This window comes from Lathamus discolor, chromosome 5, assembly GCF_037157495.1.
Source record: "Lathamus discolor isolate bLatDis1 chromosome 5, bLatDis1.hap1, whole genome shotgun sequence".
NCBI classification, from domain to species: domain Eukaryota; kingdom Metazoa; phylum Chordata; class Aves; order Psittaciformes; family Psittacidae; genus Lathamus; species Lathamus discolor.
This window is the reverse complement of record NC_088888.1, coordinates 58,725,722-58,748,117: the sequence shown is the minus strand read 5'-3', so window position 1 is coordinate 58,748,117 and position 22,396 is coordinate 58,725,722. Positions and strand designations below refer to the sequence as shown.

General features: G+C 40.7%; 2 protein-coding genes across 2 annotated transcripts in view; one reads left to right on the top strand and one right to left on the bottom strand.

Annotated features, from left to right (window-relative positions):
- The window catches only part of GOPC (golgi associated PDZ and coiled-coil motif containing), a 29,476-nt gene extending 29,298 nt beyond the window's left edge, over positions 1-178 (bottom strand). The window contains 1 exon segment of the mRNA XM_065681008.1: positions 1-178. Within this exon segment, the coding sequence (XP_065537080.1) occupies positions 1-169 (169 nt within the window). The 5' untranslated portion in view covers positions 170-178.
- On the top strand, positions 168-20,103 carry LOC136015948 (nephrocan-like). Its single transcript, XM_065682600.1, has 4 exons — positions 168-442; positions 9,632-9,776; positions 15,478-16,379; positions 19,656-20,103. The coding sequence occupies exons 1-4, from the start codon at positions 168-170 to the stop codon at positions 20,101-20,103; spliced, it is 1,770 nt and encodes a 589-aa protein (XP_065538672.1).
- Positions 20,104-22,396: the final 2,293 nt, after the last annotated feature.

The window sequence follows — 22,396 nt, the reverse complement described above, 5'->3', positions numbered from 1 at the left end:
GCAAGGCAAAGCCCACACGCCCCGCCTCAGCCGCCCCCCGCGGCCCGCTCCCTGCGGGAGCACCGTTTCGCCCCGCAAGACAAGGCGGCGGCGGCAGGAGCACCAAACCCAGCCCAGCTCCGCCGGGGCAGCCACGCAGAGAAGCGGGGGGAACGCGCCCGGCGCGCATGCGCTGCGGCGCTGACAGTCGGCTTCGGAGGCGGCCCGGCGGGCCGCGGTGCGCGACTCGTGCTGCCTGCCACAACTCCAAGCGGGGACAGGCAGCAATGGCCGAGCCCCGAGCCCCCGATCGCGGCTCGCCAGCCTGCGCCGCCAGGGGGCGCTGCGGGCCGGCCCCGCACCGGGAGCCGCGGTTGGCGGGGGGCGCCGTGAGGGCGGCGGGCGCTCCGGCTCCGCAGGCAGGCGCTGGGCGTTCGACCCGCGCTTCGCGCCCTGAGTTCGAGTAAGTGGAGCGTCTCGCCCTGGCCTGCCTCGCAAAGCCGCTAAGAAACGCCCTGGGCGCCTGGCGCCACCGAAACAATGACTCTCACCACGGGAAATGTCACTTCTACGTTAAAACTTGCGTTTATCAGTTCTGAGCCCAAGCCTCAGCGATGAGGCACGCCTCGGCCCATGGGGAGCTGGCTGCTGGTTTCCCTGGGGTCCCCACCGGCAATGAGCCTGCACGGTGGCGGGGCACAGGCCAGGCAATTTACCTCACAGCACACCCTTCACAGCACAGACTTAGATTAGATATTAGGAAGAAATTTTTCACTGTGAGGGTGCTGAGGCGCTGGCACAGGGTGCCCAGAGAAGCTGTGGGTGCCACATCCCTGGCAGTGCTCAAGGCCGGGTTGGACAGGGCTTGGAGCAACCTGGTCTAGAGTGAAGTGTCCTGCCTGTGGCAGGGGGCTGGAACTAGATGATCTTTAAAGGTCCTTTCCAAGCCAAACCATTCCATGATTCCATGAAGTATGGTGTAAAAAGGACTGCCCCAGACACCATTACATCTCTAGAATCACTGGTAAATGCAGTTATACCCATATATAAGGTATTTGGATTACTTGTTTTGGTTTTGTGTTTGTTTTGGTTTGGGTTTTTTGTCATCATAGTTCTGAAACGGAACTCAGTTTCAGGGAATAAGCTATCTCTCCATGGATGCCTTCTCCAAGGCAATCTGCCTTGGTTACAGATCACTTCCTTTGAAATACTGGGATTGATTCTGATGTTGATTTCAGTGGGAGCTTTATTAGCAGGTGTTACAGAGCTGTCATGCAGCTTAGCTTTATTGCACCAAAGTTGTAATTCCACCTCAAAAGAGGAAAAATAAAGGATCATTTAAACCCAGATCAGGCTCCTAATCCTGCCTACAGTGTGGCCCCACAAGCTACACTGCCAGCACAATGAAGGGAAAGCAGAGGGGCCCTCCAATCAGCAGATACTAAGAACTGGGTAACACACCAGGACCCCTGCATTCCCTGCCCTTGGGCTGCAGGATATCCTGGGGTGAGTTTCTTGCCTTGCTCCACTTTGCATAAATAATTGATTAGGACACAGAGAAAGAGTGATACCACTTTACAGCTCAGTGATTAAACTGCTCACCTGGAATGTGTAGAGCAGGAAAGAATGGTATTTCCATCAATCTGTGCTTTCAGAAGAGCTGGATAAAAGCAAACTTCACCACTAACAGTAGATACCACATTTCCTCTGGGATCTGCTATCAGAGACTTGACATGAAGCCTAGAGATTGTTATTGTAAACCTGCTTGTTTGCCCTTTACAGTTCAAACTTTCTGCGCTGTAATTGAAGAGGTAGTAACAAACTGGGCATGCCTAAGGGGAATTCTCTTACTGTTAAGCCCATCCATGATGGAAAAAGCCACGAACACCTTTATATATACCTACAGAAAAAAATCTGGCTCAGTAAATTGGTATATTCAGAATAATAGTTGATAAAGGTGTCTAAAGTTTAAGTGTCTAAAGTCAACAAGTACATCTCAGTGAGCCTAGCTTAAAAGAGCATTTGCTTGACCTTCATTCTAATGTCCATTCTCCACAGCCATATTGACAGTCTTTTCCTTAAACAACAGAGTCTGACAGAAAATCAAAGCATTTGCTGTATCAAAAGCTAAATTATTATTACTGTTTAAATTGGTTCAGCCACACAATAAAATAAATTGTTTCAGGACTATCAGTTTTCATGTTAGCTTTGGCTTTGATTCTCGTAGATATCACACTGGAGAAGTACCCATAGAATTATGTTACGTTCTTTGTCTTTTGTTTTGTTTTGTTTTTACATGGAACAGTAATCTACTACTTAGTCAAACATTAGATTTTTCTACTAATATATCTCTATCATGCATTTGAACAGTATCTGCTTACTGTGAGAAGGAAGTTTCCCATATTTACTATGTAATGTATCTATTGGAAATACTGGCCTTAAAACCTTACACTTAATGTAATTTACCTATGACTGCTTCTTTTTAAAGAATTGCATATTCTCATTTTTTAGTGTCCTTTTCCTTTAGCTTAGGGGTTGGTCCAGCTGTATCTTAAATTGTCTTTATTTACAGTGGTATCAGAGGTTTACGGTCATTAATTTTAATTCTTATCAGTGCTGCCTTTGTTTTGTATGTCCTTAGGTTTCAAGTCAAGCAAGGATTTGTCTCTATTTATTCCACTCAAAGGTTAGCTTCTCAAATACAATTCTTTTAGAAGGCTACCTGCAGTGCAATATCTGTCTAATACTGGACTACAGATAAATGAGAAGTAAAGCTATCTATAGTTAAGAAAATTTGCAGTTGTGACACCATAGCTTAGTAAATGTAGTTATCGTTTGGTACCACTTATATTCCTCACCAGAAACACTGTGTAAAAAAGGGGTTGAATTTAAAATCAGGTATCACTGATACAAGGGTAGAGACATGAATAATTCAATTATCTCAAAACTATACTTGTAGGTCCCTTAGAAGATTATGATCAATTCCAGTTACCCTTGAAATGCCTGCTAAAAGCCCCCAGACAAATGTAGCTCTGTTCTCTTAGCAAGCTATGCAGTAATTATAGAATTGAACCTAAGAAAGGTTAGTAGCTTTGGCCTTCAATTAGATTAAATCAATTTAAAGTAAACTGTAGTATACTCTACCCTGATAATATCAACAGAATAATTTAAGAACTTTTAAAGCTGGTCTAGCAGTAAGAATCCTTTCTACACCCAAGAGGCATTTCTAACAAATACTTGCAGCCAGTTATACATCAAGAAGAATTTAAATTTGCTGAATATTTTAATGCCAAAAGTACTTCGCTGAAAGTTTCTTGATCTGCACATTTGACCTTATGAAGCTAATCACCATATAGTTTCTTCACATATAATTTATGCACATAATTTCAATTACTTTAGACAAGTTATAGAGGATATGAGGTTTCTGTGTTATACTGCTGTTAAGTGTCTTTGAATACAATCAGTACTTCATAAATTTAAACCTATAACTGATTACTGGTGTACCGGATAAATTACCTGAAATCTTACTTTGTATTTAAAGAGTAAATGACCTTAAGTATGAGGAGGACATATTTTCACACAAAACAAAGCAAAGTAATACTCATAAAGAAAGAAAAAAGAAATACTTTAATCAACATCTCCACTGCTGTATATTTGGTACCTAGTGTCCATGCCAAGACTGGGAAAGTGTTGTGTGAGATATTCTACAAATGTTTGGTTAGACCTAGCTTTTGCACAAAGAACTTACAATATAAACATGTGTGTTTGCACATGAGGGTCAGCTCACCCAGAAACTTTTGTAATTGCAGCTGCCCAGCTGTGCTTGAGAGGCTGCAGTGCATGCCCATGTCAAGGCCATCTTCTGTGTGTTTAGCACTGAAGCGTCTTGAGTGGTTTGATGGCATGGGTGGTTGTACAGTCACAAATGAGGATACCAAAGGGGAAACAGGCAAAAACCAAAGAATATCTCACAGTATAAAAGTATGGGAGGAAACTTAGATGATAAAGCAAGATGTTCAAAAAAGGAGTCAGACTAGATTATTAGAATGTGCCTTTCTGAAGCACTTTAGAGCAGAGGAAGTTATCCACCCACACTGATATTTAAAGGGATATACATTTTCAGTTGTCATTACAGAAAATTTCTGCTAATAAACCCAGACTTTTAGCTTTTTACATTTTAGGTGATTCCTGCTTTGCAGGCCTAGAGAGTTCATAGTTGGCTGCATTTTACAGTCCATGCAGTGAGTTCACAGGTAAAACAATTCACCCGCTACTATTTTGAGGGAACATCCATTCCTTCTTGGTCTCTTTTTACACAAGATGACATCTGCAAGTCACTTCTTGGGACAAGCTTTTCTTTTTTTTTTTTACAGTGCTTATTGTGGTCTTATTCTTATGTTTATTTCTATGTATATACTTATGCTTCACTCTTTTCATTCTGAATTTATGTTTTGTTTTGGTTTTTTTTAATTAATAAGATGTGACAAAAATGTCCAGCTTTTATAGTTAGAAAGAATGTAAACCTCCTTTTGTGCACACAGTGTTCAAGTTTAGAGAACTGCTGTTTCAGAATCTCTGCCTCACAGTTTGAAGAGTAGACAATTTTTAGTTTAAGCTGTTCTTAAAGGCTAAAGACACCCACAGGAAATGGAAGGGCCAGAACTAGCTCACTTCATACAGGACTCTGAAAAGTCCTTACAAGTCATGGTTGTTAACTACTAACCTGAACTACTTTTGTGTGGTTCAGAAACAGAAATCTTCTTGGTTCCAGTATCAGTTGGATGATCCAACCCTGCCAATCTACTTTTAGGTGGTACTGCACAAGGCACCATCTCACATTGGTTAATTACAGATCTTAAATAAATGGTCATATACAATAGACCTGTGTATATAAAGTCTAGGTTGAAAATAGATTTGGTCATTTTATCTGCTCTTTATTTTCCCCTCTTCATTACTTTTGGGACTAACATGGAATATCGTTACTACAGAACTGTCACTACACCATACCATGATCTGTGGTTTCATGGGCAGTGCTTTCTGTGGCTCAGTTCTTAATGATGAACAGTTCTCCACCAAGTGTATGCCATTAGGACCAGTACTTTGAAAGCCAATTACAGCAGCATTAGTGACATATGTGTAAGAAATTATTTAAACTGACCTCTGTGTGGGTGCTGCTTATTTGTTGTTTGTGGGGTGCCTGCCCCAGATGCATCTGGTCTTGGTTACCATCCCTCAGCACTATCATAACACTGGCAATGACTAAAACTCCTTGATACGTGATTTTTTGTTTAACGTAAGTTTCAGTCCTTTCAATAGGTTTCACTCTGCTGGTTTCTTTGGAATGCAAATGTGCTACAGACAGGCAAAATGTGAGAAATTCCTAAGGGGTTATCTACGAGCCAGCATGGAGGAAGAAAAGGAAATCTACCTTATTGTGTGGAAAAAAAATCTGGCCCAAGTTACCCAGCAGCTGTTTCCCATGTATGCAAATGACCTTGCCTGGAGTTAGAAAGCACATTTTCCACGTACTATGAAAGTGGATAAAAAATATTTCCACAAAATTCTTGGCTAAAGAAGAAGATTGAGACATCATTTGCAGAGAGTCCTTCAACTGTTTTTGTGGAACTCTACTTGCAGATTTGTTTTGTAGGAAGAAAACACAAAGTAACTTTTGATAAATCTATCATCTTTATACCAGTTAAGTGTCATTGTCTAGGATGCATTTAGGTTGACATTCTTGATTCAGTGTAACCCTCTGAGGCTCTTTGTTTAAGAAATATCTCTGTAAAGTGGTTCAGATTATTTCAACAGATGATTAAGGGAAGCATCATGTTTTTAAAAACAATGTTATGATTGTTTCCCTTAGCAGCCTGACCCGCTCTGGAGAGAAGTGCTTGATTGGAGGTAACTTTTGCAGCAGACAAATGCCATTTGTTGTCCCTATGAAAAACTGATCCAAATCCAAGTTTAAAACCTCCAGGGAATTAAAAAAAAAAAAAAAAAAAAAAAAGGGAAAAGGATGTATTATTAAATTCACACGTACTCAGTGGCAGGCACTTGATAGCATATGGCAGCTAAATATGCCAAGGACTCTTCAGAGCATACGCCATCACTTAGCAGCTCCTACTTGCCAAACTGCCTCTGCTTGTGACATCCCTCAGGGACCAAGCTCCTACCCATGCCCTCTGCAGGCCCTAAGCTGGTCTTTTCCTGCAATTTCTCCTTTCCATAGACAAGGGACATGCCAACTGCAAGAGCTCAGCTTCTCCTTGTCTTTCATAATAAGATTTCATCATCCTTTGTGCGGACTCTTGCCATCATGTGCATTACAAGGGATCCACCTTCAGGTTATATGGGTTGCCTTAACTCAGATATTTCTAAACACTTCATAACTAGAGTTTTGCAGATTAATTCTTCCAATTTAAATGACATCTTACATTTATGTGATTTTCTAACATAATTTTAGGTTAAAAAATTACATCTTGACACACATATGTTTGCTTTTGTCAAACCTGTGACTTCGGTAAAGAAACAACAGGCCCAAACAGCAATACTGTAGATGCTGAAATTTTGCGTGAGGTAAGGCTTGTACAAAATGATAGTATTTTTATTAGACTAACTGATATATATTTGAAAAAAAACCACAACCAAACCAAACCAAACCAACCAAAACAAAGAACCCAGCACTTACAGTCCTTTATGAGCCCTTCTTCAATTTGAAATGAAAGCAGCATGTCTGAAAGATCTTCTAACTTCCATCAACTCAAGCTTATATTTCATCTAAATCTGTCCAATATATTTAACTACTTTGCCATGATACTGTATAACTAGTGTCCGTATTAAATCCTAGTAACAACACAAAAGAGTCCAACACTGACTTTGGGCTTAACAGGTTTTGATCTGTTTACCTTTGGTTAAAGCACACACCATGTAGAATGTGCCTCAGACATCTCGTGCAGGCAGGTTACTGGTGCTATCATTCATTCTTTCTGACAAGCGATGGAGGAGAGTATCATTCCATTAGGCCCACACAGGAATGCCCATTGAAGGTGTGGAGAGTTTGCATAAAACCTGCTGGCAGGAAATGGCCAAGAGTGATTGACTTTCTTAACATCCCCCTGCTAAGCTGTGCAGCTCATGGGCCAGCAGTGTTGCATCTACAAGGAGACTCTGGAATGTTTATTCACCTTTTTTCAGCATAGCTCACATCTTCCCACTACGCTTATGCTCATACAGTCCTGTGACTGTCAGTTCTGTTGCCATCAGGTCTCCTAGACTCAAGAGAAAACCCAGACATATATCAGAAACTAATGGATACATAATATAATTCTTGATTAAATCGTTGTTGTTTCTATCACATAAATGAACGATTAAACCAATAAAGTTTCCTTTCCTTCGTTTGAAAAGACGGATATAGTTATTCCTCGAAAATGCTGACAGCTAAGAATATAGCACCGTACTGTGGCGTTACCTTGTAACTACAGCTGTGAATTCTAACTAGCTGGGTGACTTAAAATTTACAGAACAGGGAAGGACGCAGTATATGGGTCTTACTTGAGGGGATTCTCAGACTGATTCTGCAGTACTCTAGAGCTCTAAACTGCAAACCGTTGGGTTTGACATACAAAAAGCAGATTTTGGTGTTGGCTTTTTTTTTTTTTTTTTGGTGACATTTTTGAGGAACACAAATTCCTACATGAGATCGTGAGCATTACTGTGTTAGTTACTTCAGCATTTCAACTCAGTAGGACCTGGGAGATCAGATCAAAGCCTGTTCCATGCTGGAGAAGAGAAAGCTCAGGGGAGACTATAGCAGCCTTCTAGTACCTAAAGGGGTGTACAGGTCTGGAAAGGGACCTTTTACAAGGGCATGTAGTGACAGGACAAGGGGGAATGGCTTTAGACTGAAAGAGGGGAGATTTAGATTAAATATTAGGAAAAAATTCTTCATTGTGAGGGTGGTGAGGCACTGGCACAGGTTTCCCAGAGAATCTGCGGATGTGCCCATTCCTGGTAGTGTTCAAGGCCGGGTTGGACAGGGCTTTGAACAGCCTGGTCTAGTGGAAGGTGTCCCTGCCTATGGAAGGGGAGTTCAAATGAAACAATCTTTAATGTCCCTTCCAGCACTCTCCCCTCCAAATAAAGGAGGTGAAAAAAAAAAGCAAACCCACAAACCAGGTACCCAACCCTAGATCAAGATACATTAAAATACTTGTTTGAGCATACCATCGCTAATTCTGCTCACCCACCCACTTTTGCTCATTTGATCACTATGGCATAGGTCTGGCAGGATTTTTCTGCATAACTTGTTAAACATGCCAGTTTGACAGGCTGCTTTAGGAAAAGGCTTCTGCTCTTGCCGTTTGGTTTAGCAGATGCTGGGTTGCAGTTCGGTACTCATAGTGTAGGGGATTAAGGAGACAGAAGAATCACCGTGAGGGAATGTGGCAATTGTCCAGTGTAAACCCAGCTGCATCCAATAGGCATTCCTGTCAAGGACTGTCCCCAATTCAGTTATCTATTTGTCATATCAACTGCACATTATCTTCTGCTTGGAGAAATCACTGGCTTAGTTCTGCATTCAAGGAGCAGGATTAGCTGCTACTGAAGATACAATGGAGAGTATGGAAGGAAGCACGCAACAGTGCAAAGCAGATCAGTATGGTAAGATACAAAGATGTCTGAAACACACTGCTTTGTATGTTGTAAATTGCTGGGTACACAGGAAAAATCTATGCATAGAAAGTTCCTAAAATAATCACAAGCCAAACTGTAAGCATCTCAAAACTTTACATCTCTAGCTGGCTCAGCTAGTAGATATGTGAGAGAAGCACTAACAAGTAGAGAGAAAACTCTGAAGGGAACCCTAGTGTTTTCCATCTGTCACAGGGTAAATAGGCCCTATTGATCATCTACCACTTGATTTATACTAAGTGCTTTCAAGCATTTCACATCTGTGATTTTCAAATACAAAAATAAGTAAACTTTGATTTATGGGAATTACATAAACACGAGTAACTAGATTTTTGTCTAGTCTTTCAAAAATGTGTACTAAGTAGCATTACTCCATAGATATTCAGAAAGTGAGTAGAATGTTTTAGCTTTAAAATAACAGCTGTCTGAGTTTGGGGGTTTTTTAAGGGGTCTGAATAATGCAAAAGGAAGAGTGAAAAAGCTTCAGTGTTGGCTTCAGTTGTGTTTTTACTGTTTCTAATACTGGGTCACAGAAGATATACAAAGCTTTTACAGCCCCACTATAAAACAGCTCTTTATCTTTTCTCCACTAATTCTGTGGTGTCACATTTAACAAAACTAGGAAACTGGAGATAATATAGATGTTTGCAGATTGATGTCAGGTAATAAATAACACTAATTTCGCATACCTACAAATGTAAAGGCACCTTATCACTGTTTAAGTTTCTCACTCTTTGTAATGGCTGCCAACATTTTAACTCAGGCAAATTACGGTATTGTTTTTGCTGGTTTTTCACTGGGATAAAATACACAGTCATAATATCCTTTTATCAGATTTCATGGTATAAAAGGACTTCGGTGCTTAATTCAAGCTGCATGTTGCTGAGACAGTTTCAGAGCTCCTGTTTTGGAAGATGTATTTATCTTACCTTTTAGTCATTGTCTTTTCTTTTCACAGTGGTCTAAGTGCCACTTGCCCAAGAAGATGCAGTTGTGACCCTGCCCTGTCAGTGCAATGCTACAGAACTACGGAGATCCCTAGAGAGATCCCTGTTGTCACCAGGAGACTCTACATCAGTCACAGCAAAATTAAACAACTCCAGGTAGGAAAAAATACAGTAAAAATACTTTTTGTAGTGCACTGTAACCGAAAGCTGTGCTTCCCAGATGGTGGTGGCTTGCAAGTGAAGAGAGAATCTTATTCCACGTTCTAAAAACTGATGAAATCCTGCCAGATCTGGTTTTATTTTTACTTACTTTTTTAAGGATATGTAAATATATTCCTACATGGTTTTCATTAGCCTGCAGTCTCCGAGCAGCAGTTCACACTGCCACAATGATATTTTGTATTAAACTCAAAAAATAGTAATTTACAACTAGGAGACAAATGTTGACTTGTTTTTATATGCTCAAAGAACCACTGAGTTCCAGAGTAATTGTTTAACTTGTTAAAAGCTTTTGCAACTTTTGATACAATATAATACTTTTTCACAGTAAATGGAAAGATTTTATATACTAGAATAATTGCCTTAATAAATGAAATTGAAGTTCTTCTCCCCCTCTGCAGTAGCAAGTGTCAGGTACAACTGCTATTAGAAATGGCAGAGGAATTAAGTAAGTTAGAGTTTAAGGCAGAATGCGAGATGTTTCTAAAAGTAATGCTAGGCTTATCTAATAACTCATGTAAACAGTAGCAGGTTATAACTGAAGCTGCCAGCTATTTGTGTTGTTAAAAATGTTTATTCTGGGTTTCTTGAGGCATAACTGGATCCCATTATTAAAGGCATGATCAGTTTATACTAATTTTGCATTATGCTCTGGAATGGCTCTTCTGTTTTCTACCCTGAAATATTTTCATTTAATAAATTCAACTTCTACTGATAGACAAAAGAGAAATACAATTTTATATGTGCTTGCTGTGTATCAATTTACTACAAATATTAAGAAATGTTTGATTCAAGAGAGACATTTTCTCTCAAGTATGCTTGTCCTCCTACAAAGAATATAACATTAACTGCTCTGAAATGCAACTTTGATTTTGCTCTCAGGATTGAATTAAATAGGTTAGAAGGCAGCTTTCAGCATCATCTGGGATACCTTTTGCTCACTGAAAAATAGTCAGTTATTTTACAATTTAACTCTGAAAAGAGTTTACTTTTATTTAGCTGCTACTAATATCTCTGGTTTTTTTTGGTTTAGCTCCCAAACCTACAAGAGTTGAAGTTCACTTTAGCTATATTGATGTGCTTAGTTAAACAAAAGATCTGTCAAATGAATTTTTTATTAGGAAATACATTTTATGTGAAAAAAAAAGTCATTATTATTTTATTTCCAAGAGAAGGTAGATGAGCCATTTGTCCTTTCTTAGGCTAGTTGCCCATACCTGTCAGCTTCTCCTCAGTTACTAGTAAAGTGGCCTTAGGTTCTGACTAGAGCAAAACACAGGTGTTATAAAGCATTTAAATGTTGGATATAAGTGAATAGAGCAGTGGAATAAATGTTTTATGACTGTTCAGAACAAATGATGCAAGAAACCATCTAAGTGTTTTTTACTTTATATATTCATTCAACTGAGCAATCAGTATACCTTACTTATACTACTGACTTTGCACTGGAAAGTAGGTAAGTCCTTTCATGCTATCTGCTTGTAGTTATGCAGATTGTTTCCTTAAGATTAGACTGGGTCTCTGAATATATTTTTCACTTTTCTTTCCATGCAACAAATTATGCTTCTGAGGTCTTGACATCATAAATGCATATGCTTAATTTTACACAGCTAAGAAATTCAACTGGCAGATATCACACTACTTGTAGAAACAGTATTTGATTTTTTGCTTGCAAAGTGCATGTCTGGAAGTGCTAAAAGAACTCCACAGGAGGTTTTGTTTGTCTGGTTTTTAAATTCCTTCACTTACTTAATTTTAGAGTTTAAGAAATTGCTTATAACAAATCCCAGTTCATAAAAACAGGTCATTAAAAAGTGACAAAATTATTTAAATGTTTCTATTTTAACAGTATGTTAGATCCATTTTTATTAGATCTACTTTTTAAAATGTAAAACTGTATTAGTATCACTTTACAGACAGTCCAGTTAGAGAATAAAATATCACTTTGTAGCAAAAAGATAGCTAGTAGCCTTCCAAATACGTCTGGATTCATATTAGAAAGACTGGGTGGTTTGTAACAGCATGGACAAATGTTCAAGTCTCAAAATTGCATAGTCACAAAGCCTAGCAAAGCATACCAAATAGGTGGAAAACAGAGATTATAATAATCCACATTAAGAAGCCTAACATCATTACAGAATGAATGTAAACTGACTCTCATGTAGCTGTCACTTCGTAAGATGAAAATTAAGTCTTTTAGTGAGATACAGCAATCAACTGAGGAAAAGCAGGAAATACTGGTTTTGAACTTGTAACAGAAAACATATTGAACTTACAAAGGTTCACATTTGTTTCCATTTCCTTAAGACTGTTTTGTCACTTAAATATGACTATGCTTTTCTGCTCATGAGCAATGCAGTTCATTCCTATGGGACGTCTCATGATAAAGTTTTGAAACATTAGCCTCCTAATCATGACCAGAACAAGACATGCAATTCTGTGGTTGCTATAAAGAAATATATGTATATTACAAAACTGCATTTATAGACAAAATAGAAAATGGACAACTTCATTACTTACTGTTGAGAATGTAAGGTGGTTTGTTTGTTTGTTTGCCTGTTTTAATGGAGGTATATTCCCTCATTGAATTAAAATGTAACTGACAGAGAACCCTGCATTAATAGAGGTTCCGTATCTGTACTTTCTCACTAGCTGCATCAATCTTGCAATGCTCAGAAATAACTTTACAAGACAGAATAAATATAAACAGAAAGTAGCAATGACTAAGGATACCAAAGCAGAATGAAATCTGACTCTCCTTCCACAGCTGTGTGGGCGCTAATTTTAACAGAAGTTAAAATGCAGAGTTTGTAGCTAAGGTAAAGAGACACAACCCCAAAACATCCAAGAGTTCGATAAATGAAGGTGGAAGTAATATTTTAACAGTCACCTTTATAAGCCGATTTCAAGTACACAAGTATAATATCCAAATGTATTCAATCAGGCTCGTAGAACAAAATTACTGCCCCATACCTGCACAGCAAAAGGAATTACACTGCCTTCCATATACATTCCTGACTGGGATGAGGGATTATAGAATCATAGAATAGTTAGGGTTGGAAAGGACCTTAAGATCATCTAGTTCCAACCCCCTGCCATGCGCAGGGACACTTCACACTAAACCATGTCACCAGAGGCTCTGTCCAACCTGGGCTTGAACACTGCCAGGGATGGCGCATTCACAGCTTCCTTGGGCAACCCATTCCACTGCCTCACCACCCTCACAGTAAAGAACTTCTTCCTTATATCTGATCTAAGCTTCCCCTGTTTAAGTTTTAATCCATTACCCCTTGTCCTGTCACTACAGTCCCTGACGAAGAGTCCCTCCCCAGCATCCCTATAGGCCCCCTTCAGATACTGGAAGGCTGCTATTAGGTCTCCACGCAGCCTTCTCTTCTCCAGGCTGAACGACCCCAACATTCTCAGCCTGTCTTCATTCGGGAGGTAGGCTCCAGTCCCCTGATCATCCTCGTGACCCTCCTCTGCACTTGTTCCAGCAGTTCCATGTCCTTTTTATGTTGAGGACACCAGAACTGCACACAATACTCCAGGTGAAGTCTCACAAGAGCAGAGTAGAGGGGCAGGATCACCTCTTTCGACCTGCTGGTCACGCTCCTTTTGATGCAGCCCAGGATACGGTTGGCTTTCTGGGCTGCGAGCACACACTGCTGGCTCATGTTCATTTTCTCATCGACCAGCACCCCCAAGTCCTTCTCCGCAGGGCCGCTCTGGATCTCTTCTCTGCCCAACCTGTAGCTGTGCCTGGGATTACTCCCACCCAGGTGTAGGACCTTGCACTTGTCATGGTTAAACTTCATGAGCTTGGCATCAGCCCACCTCACAAGCATGTTGAGGTCCCTCTGGATGGCATCCCTTCCCTCCAGCATATCAGCCAGACCACACAGCTTGGTGTCATCGACAGACTTGCTGAGGGCACACTCAATCCCACTGTCCATGTCACTGACAAAGATGCTGAACAAGACCGGTCCCAACACCGATCCCTGAGGGACACCACTTGTTACTGGTCTCCAGCCGGACATTGAGCCATTGACCATTGTGTGTGGCCATCCAGCCAGTTCTTTATCCACCGAGTGGTCCATCCATCAAACTGATGTCTCTCCAATTTAGAGAGAAGGATGTCGTGTGGAACAGTGTCGAATGCTTTGCACAAGTCCAGGTAGATGACATCAACTGCTTTACCCTTGTCCATCAATTCTGTAGCCCCATCATAGAAGGCCACCAAATTGGTCAGGCAGGATTTCCCCTTAGTGAAGCCATGCTGGCTGTCACCAAGCACCTTGTTTTTCATGTGCGTTAGCATGCCATCCAGGAGAATCTGCTCCAGGATTTTGCCAGGCACAGAGGTGAGGCTGACTGGTCTGTAGTTCCCTGGATAATTATGCTGTACAGCATGCTTTATAGTTTCTCTCAATGGGAGTAAAATGTGGTGGTAGCTACCTGGCTCTGGGGGAAATAGCATAAAGACTATAGTGTTGGTTTAATATATCTTACTGATGTGGTACTCGTGAAACCTATAGTGAGATGTTTATTGGACATGGGAAGGGAAAATGGATGAAGACGGTCCTTCACACCTCTCCCATGCAGAACACTTGCTTATCTTGCTCTGAGCTTTCTGTGATTCCCATATAAATGAATATGGGAAGCCAATGGACAGCATCTCTGATAGTTTCAGAAAACTACTGTTTAAGGAACTGGTGTGCTCAGAGAACTCCCAGATTCACCCTCATTGCATGCTTCCTCTTATTTTGGCTTGGAGGAAACTGCTAGATTCACTTAAGTTTGCTTCTTAACTTCAGACACAGGATTGCAAGCTTTGGTAACAAGCATGTGCCAATACAGCAGAAATACAATGAAGCAATTAGTATGCCTCTGTACATTATAGTCACAGTCAACATCTAAGTTCTATTTCCCACTGCAAAGCATCTGTTTATTGCCAACTAACAAAAACCTAAGATTGTGTAAAAGCAATCTGTTCCACTGAGGTGATTTTCAGACCAAGCTGATATGACACTTTTGGTTTGGTCATCTTAATAATATGTGAGGTTTTTACTTTAAAGGAGAGATGGTGCGGGGAGAGAAGAAATACAAATGTCAGATTTTAGTTTCCTGCAAAAACTATAGTAGGGAGAGGTGATCATATCCATGTATACTTCCTCTGGGGAATACACGCTGCAGTGACAGTACTGCTGATATATGGAAATGGCTGTATGATGAACTCAAAACTACTCCAGCAAGCTCTGTTGAGCATAGTGAACATTAACAACCATCTGCTTTCTGCAAAGTCTGCAATATTAGATCTCCATTTAATGGTAATATTAGATCTCCATTTTATAGAGGCTATCCACCAGGCAGAAGTAAAAGGAATACTTCTTATTCAAACATTGTGTTTGTTCAAAACCAGACACAATATGAATTCTAAAAATCCAAGTAAATACTGGCAAACTGCAGGTACTGACAGTAACACCTTTATCATTACCATTTCCCTTAGTTTCTTGTTCTAAATATATAGTCTCTTAATATACACTAGCAATTGTCAGAACGTTCAGAAGTAGTACCCAGTAAGGAGATCCATAAATAGATTGTGTACTATCACATGACTTTTTTATTTCTCTTTAAGATTACTGACTTCAGGAGAATGTCAGCCCTTGAAGAGCTGGTCCTATCATGCAGTGGCACAGAATCAATTGAAAACAACACTTTCAAAGCTCTGAGCACCTTGAAGTCCCTGGAACTCTACAAAAATCAGCTAAAACAAATACCTACCTTCCTCCCATCTAGCCTTGAAATTTTGAAACTCACTGATAACTCCATCAACACTCTGCATGTATCTGATTTTGAAGGTTTGCTGAAGCTAAGAGTGCTCGATATTCGAAACAACTTGATTTCGACCCTGCCTTCAAGCGCATTTTCTTCCCTTTTGAATTTACAAAGTCTGATTCTGGATGGCAACAACATGGAATCTGTGTCTGCACCACTTAAGCTTCCTAGGCTGAAGTATCTGAGCATGGCTGATAATAAACTGAACTCGTTCCCAACCAACTTCTTTGCATCTTTCCAGAATCTACAGTTTCTCAGTTTAAGTGGCAACTTTCTGACAAAAGTGCCTCTTGACCTACCTAAATCCCTGTTGTCACTAAAATTAGAGAAAAACCAACTTAAAACAATAAGACTTCGAGACATGAAGCACCTAGAAAACCTGTATGAGTTCTTCCTGTCACAAAATCAGCTAACATCAATAGATGGTGTCCAGCTTCTTCCTAACTTAACAACACTGGAGCTCTCTAAGAACCAGCTCCACACTATGCCAATCAGGCTGCCTGGCAGATTGCAGAAACTTGACTGCAGCAGTAACCTGATTCAAAGGGTGACAGCACAGGACTTCCAAGGACTACAAGACCTCAAGCACTTGTTTCTTGACAACAACGCTGTTAGCATGTTTGAGGCAGGAGCTCTTCAGCAGTGTGTGCAGCTTTCAAATCTGGCGCTGGAACAGAATCTCCTCATTTCTATTCCTCTGAGGCAAGTGAATCTGAGGAGAGCTGGTTCCCAGGTGTCATCTCTCCTTCCTTACATTATAAGAATGACAGCCAAATAGGAAAATAAATTGTATTCAGACCCAGTCATGGCAGAAGTCTACCCATACCATAAACCCATTGCCATAACTGACACTAATTAGCACTCTTGTTAGCAGTTTCAGCATAGAAGTAGAACTGTTTTCATTACCTCTGTAGTCCCCAGTGAATCTACTCATTTCATATCCCTCCCTGCCAGTAAGACTACTTTCTTTAATTAGCACAGAAATAAGAGGAACCTGCTAGGAGAATATAACAGAATTATTACAGAGGAGTTTTACTGCTGCTTAGATTTATCTTCCCCCATAACATGAAATTAATAGAGCATCCAATAGAAAGGAAAGGCAGCAATTTTAAAGCTGATGTTTCTAGCAACCCACACTGAGTTTATTACTGTTAAAATATTAAGATTTCAGGAGCAAAGTCTGGTCAAAAAGAATGTGCTTTTTCAGTGGATATTAGCATTCGCAACTTCATTAAATTCGCACATTACAAAGTATTTGGAATGCATATAAGCTCTCCAGCCTCAGGCTATAAGTAAAATTCTAGTCAAAGGAGCACAGAAGAAACATCCCTTGGGCGTGCTGTGTTCATTAATGCTCTGCTTACAGGTTCTCTCGTGTTCATGTAAGTGTTGGTCCTGGCCATTATCAGAGATGACATACTAAGCCAAGTGGAGGCTGGTCTGATATAAAGTAGAAATTTTATTACTTCAAAAACCTGTGCAATAAAACGGCATAAAAATAGCAAAGTAATTCCATTAACATCAACTCTTTTAACACAACTGCACTATTACATTTTATTTTTTACGGCTTGTGGACAGGTTTAACTAGCTCAAATAAATAATGCAGTAAAATTTCAATTCATTTAGCATCAGGTCCTTTAGCATTTGAATCTACTTGGCAGCAGCTTTATAATCAGAAAGTGATTTAGTGGTGTATAAATATTTGATTTCAGTCTATCTTGACAGGAATGTTTAATGCTTTCTTGTTACTTTAGTATTGTCTAATCCATCTTATTTTACAACCTTTGCAGTCAAGAGAATTAACAGGAAGGAGTTACCTATTAGCCCGTAAACAGTACAGCTCTTAAGGAAATATCGGGGACTTTTTATTTTCAACTCAACAATGCATGCAGATTTGAAGGGGAGGCTGTAAGCATCAAAAGGGGGAATAAAAATGACAAGACATAAAATTTATAGACTTAATTTGTCTGATGATCACCACATATGCATGGATATACAGAAATAAAAGTATTGCTTCTAACAGTTACCTGAGAACTCAGTCAGCAGTGTCAAAGGTTAAGAAATACAGTTACTGTGCTACAGTTAATGGATCCTAGCCATTATTCAGCAGGAATGAGGAAAAAGAAAGCTTCTTTTGGGTTTGTTTTTTGTTTGGTTGGTTGGGTTTTTTTGCTTGGTTGGTTGGTTGGTTGGTTTTTTCTGAGAATAAAATAATCCACAAGTCCAAGTATTTTCAGGACTTGTAGAGAAGGGCCTATACTCCATAAAATCTTGCAGGGACTGGTGAGAATGCAGGCAGGAGCCTGATGATACTCCCTGGGGTGGCAGCAGCACGATATGGCTGCCACAGTCAGCTCTGAGGTGAGCGTGGCTTCTCTGCCATCAGCAGGATCATGCATCATATACTCCAGTGCCATTATTTTCTCAAGACCAACACAGCCTGAAGTCAAAGAATATAGCCATAAAGTCAAAGTCTAATTTTAGTATATAAGACCCTTCACAGGTTTAAGGACTTGGTGGTCAGGCTTTTAGACTGTAATCAGTCTGGATAAACATCCTAGGTTTTTGACATCAGTGGCACTAGTTTTACCCCAGCATACCCTTTTGACATTACAATATCACATTGGGCAGCTATAATCATCGCCTGTGGCTAGGTTTCAAAACATTTAATGCGGCCACAAGCATTTGGTAAGATTGACTTTTGTGGAGTACCAACACATGAAATTCTCATTTCCCCCAGGAAATACAGCACAATACAGAACTGCCCTACTCTTGAAATAGTCCCACTGCAGTTGTGAGATTTACACAAATATGGCAACCACCTTTCAGCCTAAGAGGTCAAACTCAGCTTCACAAAAAAACAGCCAGTGAGGGTCATGATGTAACTTCTTAGTAATTTCCAAAGGTATCTTCTATCATTACATTGATTTAAGCTATCACATCAACCTTTACTGGTTGTTGTAGTATACTGTTCTATTCTAAATAGCTCTTGGTAGTACCATCTACAATTTCCCTGAGAGTTTCACAGAATAAGCTTCCTTAAAATCTCTAACTATGACTCTTAATTTCTTCACTTTGCATACTTTGCATAGTAAAATGATTTTTAAGCTACTTTCAAATTCATGCCAATTAAGTGGCTTTCTGTTAAGTGCTTGTCACTAATTACATATAGCAGGAAGAAAGGAGAAGATGCTAAGTGAGCAAAACTTTTGAAATAAAAGTTTTATCATACAAGATGTACGATGCAAGATGTATGAAAATAAGAATGGTACTGACCAGTCTAATATCGTATCCAGAGGTTATCAGCTTTTTTTTCCCTTTTAAATGTAAGCAGTTCTAATTTTCTAAAGTAAGATTTTAAAAGACCATCAAAAATCACTTCTGTTTTCCCTGTTGCTGATTTCTTAAACAGCATGTCATCAGACAGGCTGCCTCTGTGATGATTAATGTTTGAATCTGATGGGAGCAGGAGAACAAAATGGAGGAAAAATTCTAGCTCATTAACTAAAAAATCGTTTTAAACAAACTATGTATAAAAGTACTTGATGGAGTAGTGTTGCCATGTTTCTCTAAACGTTTGATCTTTCACAGTGCTATGATTTGATCGTTGACATAGTTACGGCATCAAAAGTACAAAATGCATTTTTAAGCTTGACACTCAGTTGAACACATTCTTCATAACACAGTACAGCAGGACTGCTGTTCATTTCATTTGAACAAACACAGGTCAGAACTGCAGTAATTTGGGAAAACAGTTCAAGCATGCATAGACAGTATTCCTATAACTTAAAGGACATGAACACTTCAGGACAACATCCTATTTTGCAGAAGATTCCATTTTTTTTTTTTTTTGTTAATGAGAGTATTATCTTAATATGTCAGATGTGCCTGGGCACATACTCACTGCCAAACACCATTTACACAAACGGAATCAGTATGATGAACATAACACCTTTGTGTTGCTTTGTTTTTATTCAGACTTCCAGACACCCTTGCTAGATTGGATCTAAAGGGAAATGACATAGAAGATGTTGGAGAACAAGAGCTGAAGGACTTGAAACAGCTTCAGGTTTTAAATTTACGGAATAACAAGATATCTGCCTTGGATCGCAAAGTCTTAGAGTATTTACCCCGTCTTCGTCATCTGTATTTAGATGGAAACCCTTGGAACTGCACATGTGACCTTCTCAGAACCAGAAGAGCGCTGGTGGCCAAAGGGACGGATGTCAGAGGAGGGCAGTGTGTGGCGCCAGCAGAAAGCCGAGGAGAAAGTTGGATGTCTTCCAAAAAGATTCTGCAGCAGTGTGAAGATAATCTGTCTTCCACGGAAAGAGGCAAAGAGGACAGAAAGAAAATGAAACCCAGTGAGGCCTCCAGCATTGGAGCGAACACAGATGATGATTACTATGATTATGAATTAGACTAACCCCATGGCTATGAATTAGACAACCCCATGCTTGTCTAGAGCTGCCGACTACCACCAGCATCTCTACTGACAACCATCTGCTGAACTGACACTAACTTTTCCTCTTTAGTTAGTACTGTAAGAGGTAATAGCTAGTGACTGAAGGGCTTAACAAGGATGCCATTGTATACTGAAAGTCTTAAAAAATGCAAATTATTTTTCTATCCCATTCGTACAATGTAGTTTGAGGCAAGTAAGAATACAATTAGTAACTCTTAGAAAAGCAGTTTGTAATGCTGTATGGACCTTTTTATAGTAGTACGTTGTTACAGTTGCATAAAACTTTGCAAATAAAATCCTGCAAAACCACAAGATACTATTACTAGGAGTCTGGCTTCAACACATTTAAACTCACAGGTCTGCAGTTAAGACGGAGAGTTACACCTATGTGACCAGCTTCTCAGGACTGTTCAAAGATTCTTGCTTGTAAGAAATTAATTTCTGTTTTCCTGAAGTATCTGCCTCTTTATTTAGACTACTTCAAATGACAGACTAATTTAGCAGAGGACCAGGCAAAACACAGAAGGCTCATCTTCATCACAGCAAATGCATCAGGCAGAAGAATCAGTGTCGTGATTAATGAGATTTAATGCTAGTTCCAAAGTTAATTAATAGTGAGAAATAAAAACACTGGGGCCAACTTGACACTCTTCTACTGTTGCAAATAGAAGAAGGGAGATTCACAGGATCTGAGTTCTCAGATTCTTTACCTCTGGCAAATATTAGGATACGATCAAGTGAAACAAAGTGTTTGGAAGAGTTTATTTTGGTAGCTGAAGAGCTACCTGACTACAATACAGCTTAGGATAGTGTGTGTGTACACTTTTGGGTTAGGTGTACTTCACGTGGGAGTACACACTGCAAGTGCCCTCCTTCACTGGCAGTGACCTTCCAGACTTTTTGCAAGCAAAATAAAGGACTTAATGGTACATGCATCAGCTCTGATGTATGTAAAAATTTTATTGAACAGCTCCCAAAGTGCTTGAAAACTAAACAGAACTGAATGACTGAGACCACTAAACCCAGTGATTTACAAACAGCAACCTAAGGGGTTTCCTGGCAGTCCATAATCTCAGCTGATAACCAAGGAGTAATAACACCAGCAAATCACTTTTCAAAGCAAACAGTCTCTATTATTCTTTATCTTCTGCTGGCACTCAGTAACTGAGTAATGCTCACATTCATGGAGGCTGTTTTGTCAGGTGTCAGTGCAGCTATTTGGTTATACTGTCTATGCAAATGCAATTGACACCTGGGTTTCTTAGGTACCCAACACATTAACAACTTTTTTACATATCATCAGCCACCCAAATGTTTGGAAGCTGAAGATTTAGGTATTTATGAAACAGCACAAGCCTTCCTTGTGGTTTGACTGTGTTGCTTTTGCTGGCTAGTGATGGTCTGTATTACAAGCCTGGGAAGTAGTTATTTTCTGAGCCAAAGAAAATGTTTCTGTGATACAGAATTTTCCATTCAACTTTACATTGGTGGATTCTTTTAACAGAGCGCTTTAAATACGTCCTTGTGCCACATCAGCCCACCCATCTGCCTGGCGGCAGAGGGCTGGCTCGCTAAATCTCACTCTTATCTTCTGCCTGCAGTGGGGTTTATATCTCCAGATCTGTGGGCCACTACAAGCAGAAAGGAGCCGAGGAGCCAAAACCTGGGAAGGGCAGGTTTTGTGGGAGCTGGCAAAGTAGGGCATGCACCCCCAAGGCCTGACCGCCTCGGCCTCCACAGGAGCACACTCTGTTTCTAGGGGCCACGCTACACCCCGTGTCCCATGCCCCCACTGCAGAGCCACCCACCGAGTGCTTGCAGGGTGCCCTGAGGGCGAAACATGCCGTCTAACACAGACACCCGTGCGGCACGGCTGCCTCTGCGGCCATCGGATCGGCCCCCATCCCGGACACCACCGCAGAAGAGATGCTGCGGGCGCCCAGCGGACCGAAACGCAGAGCAGCACAGCGCAGCACAGCGCAGCACAGCGCAGCACAGCGCAGCACAGCGCAGCACAGGAGCCTCGGCAGGCTCCGCAACACCACCCCCGCCGCTGGCCCGCGTTGCCCGGCCCCAGCCACGGCCACCAGAGGGCGCGGCCCGGCGAGACCCCGCCCACTCCCGCCCGGGCCGTTGCTAGCCTGTCCCCCGCCCCGCCCCGTCCCTTCCCTCAGAGCCACGTCACTCGCTCCCCGCGGGCGGAAGTGACGGCGGGCTGCCTGGCAGCCAACGGGCGCCTTGCATGTGGCGGGGT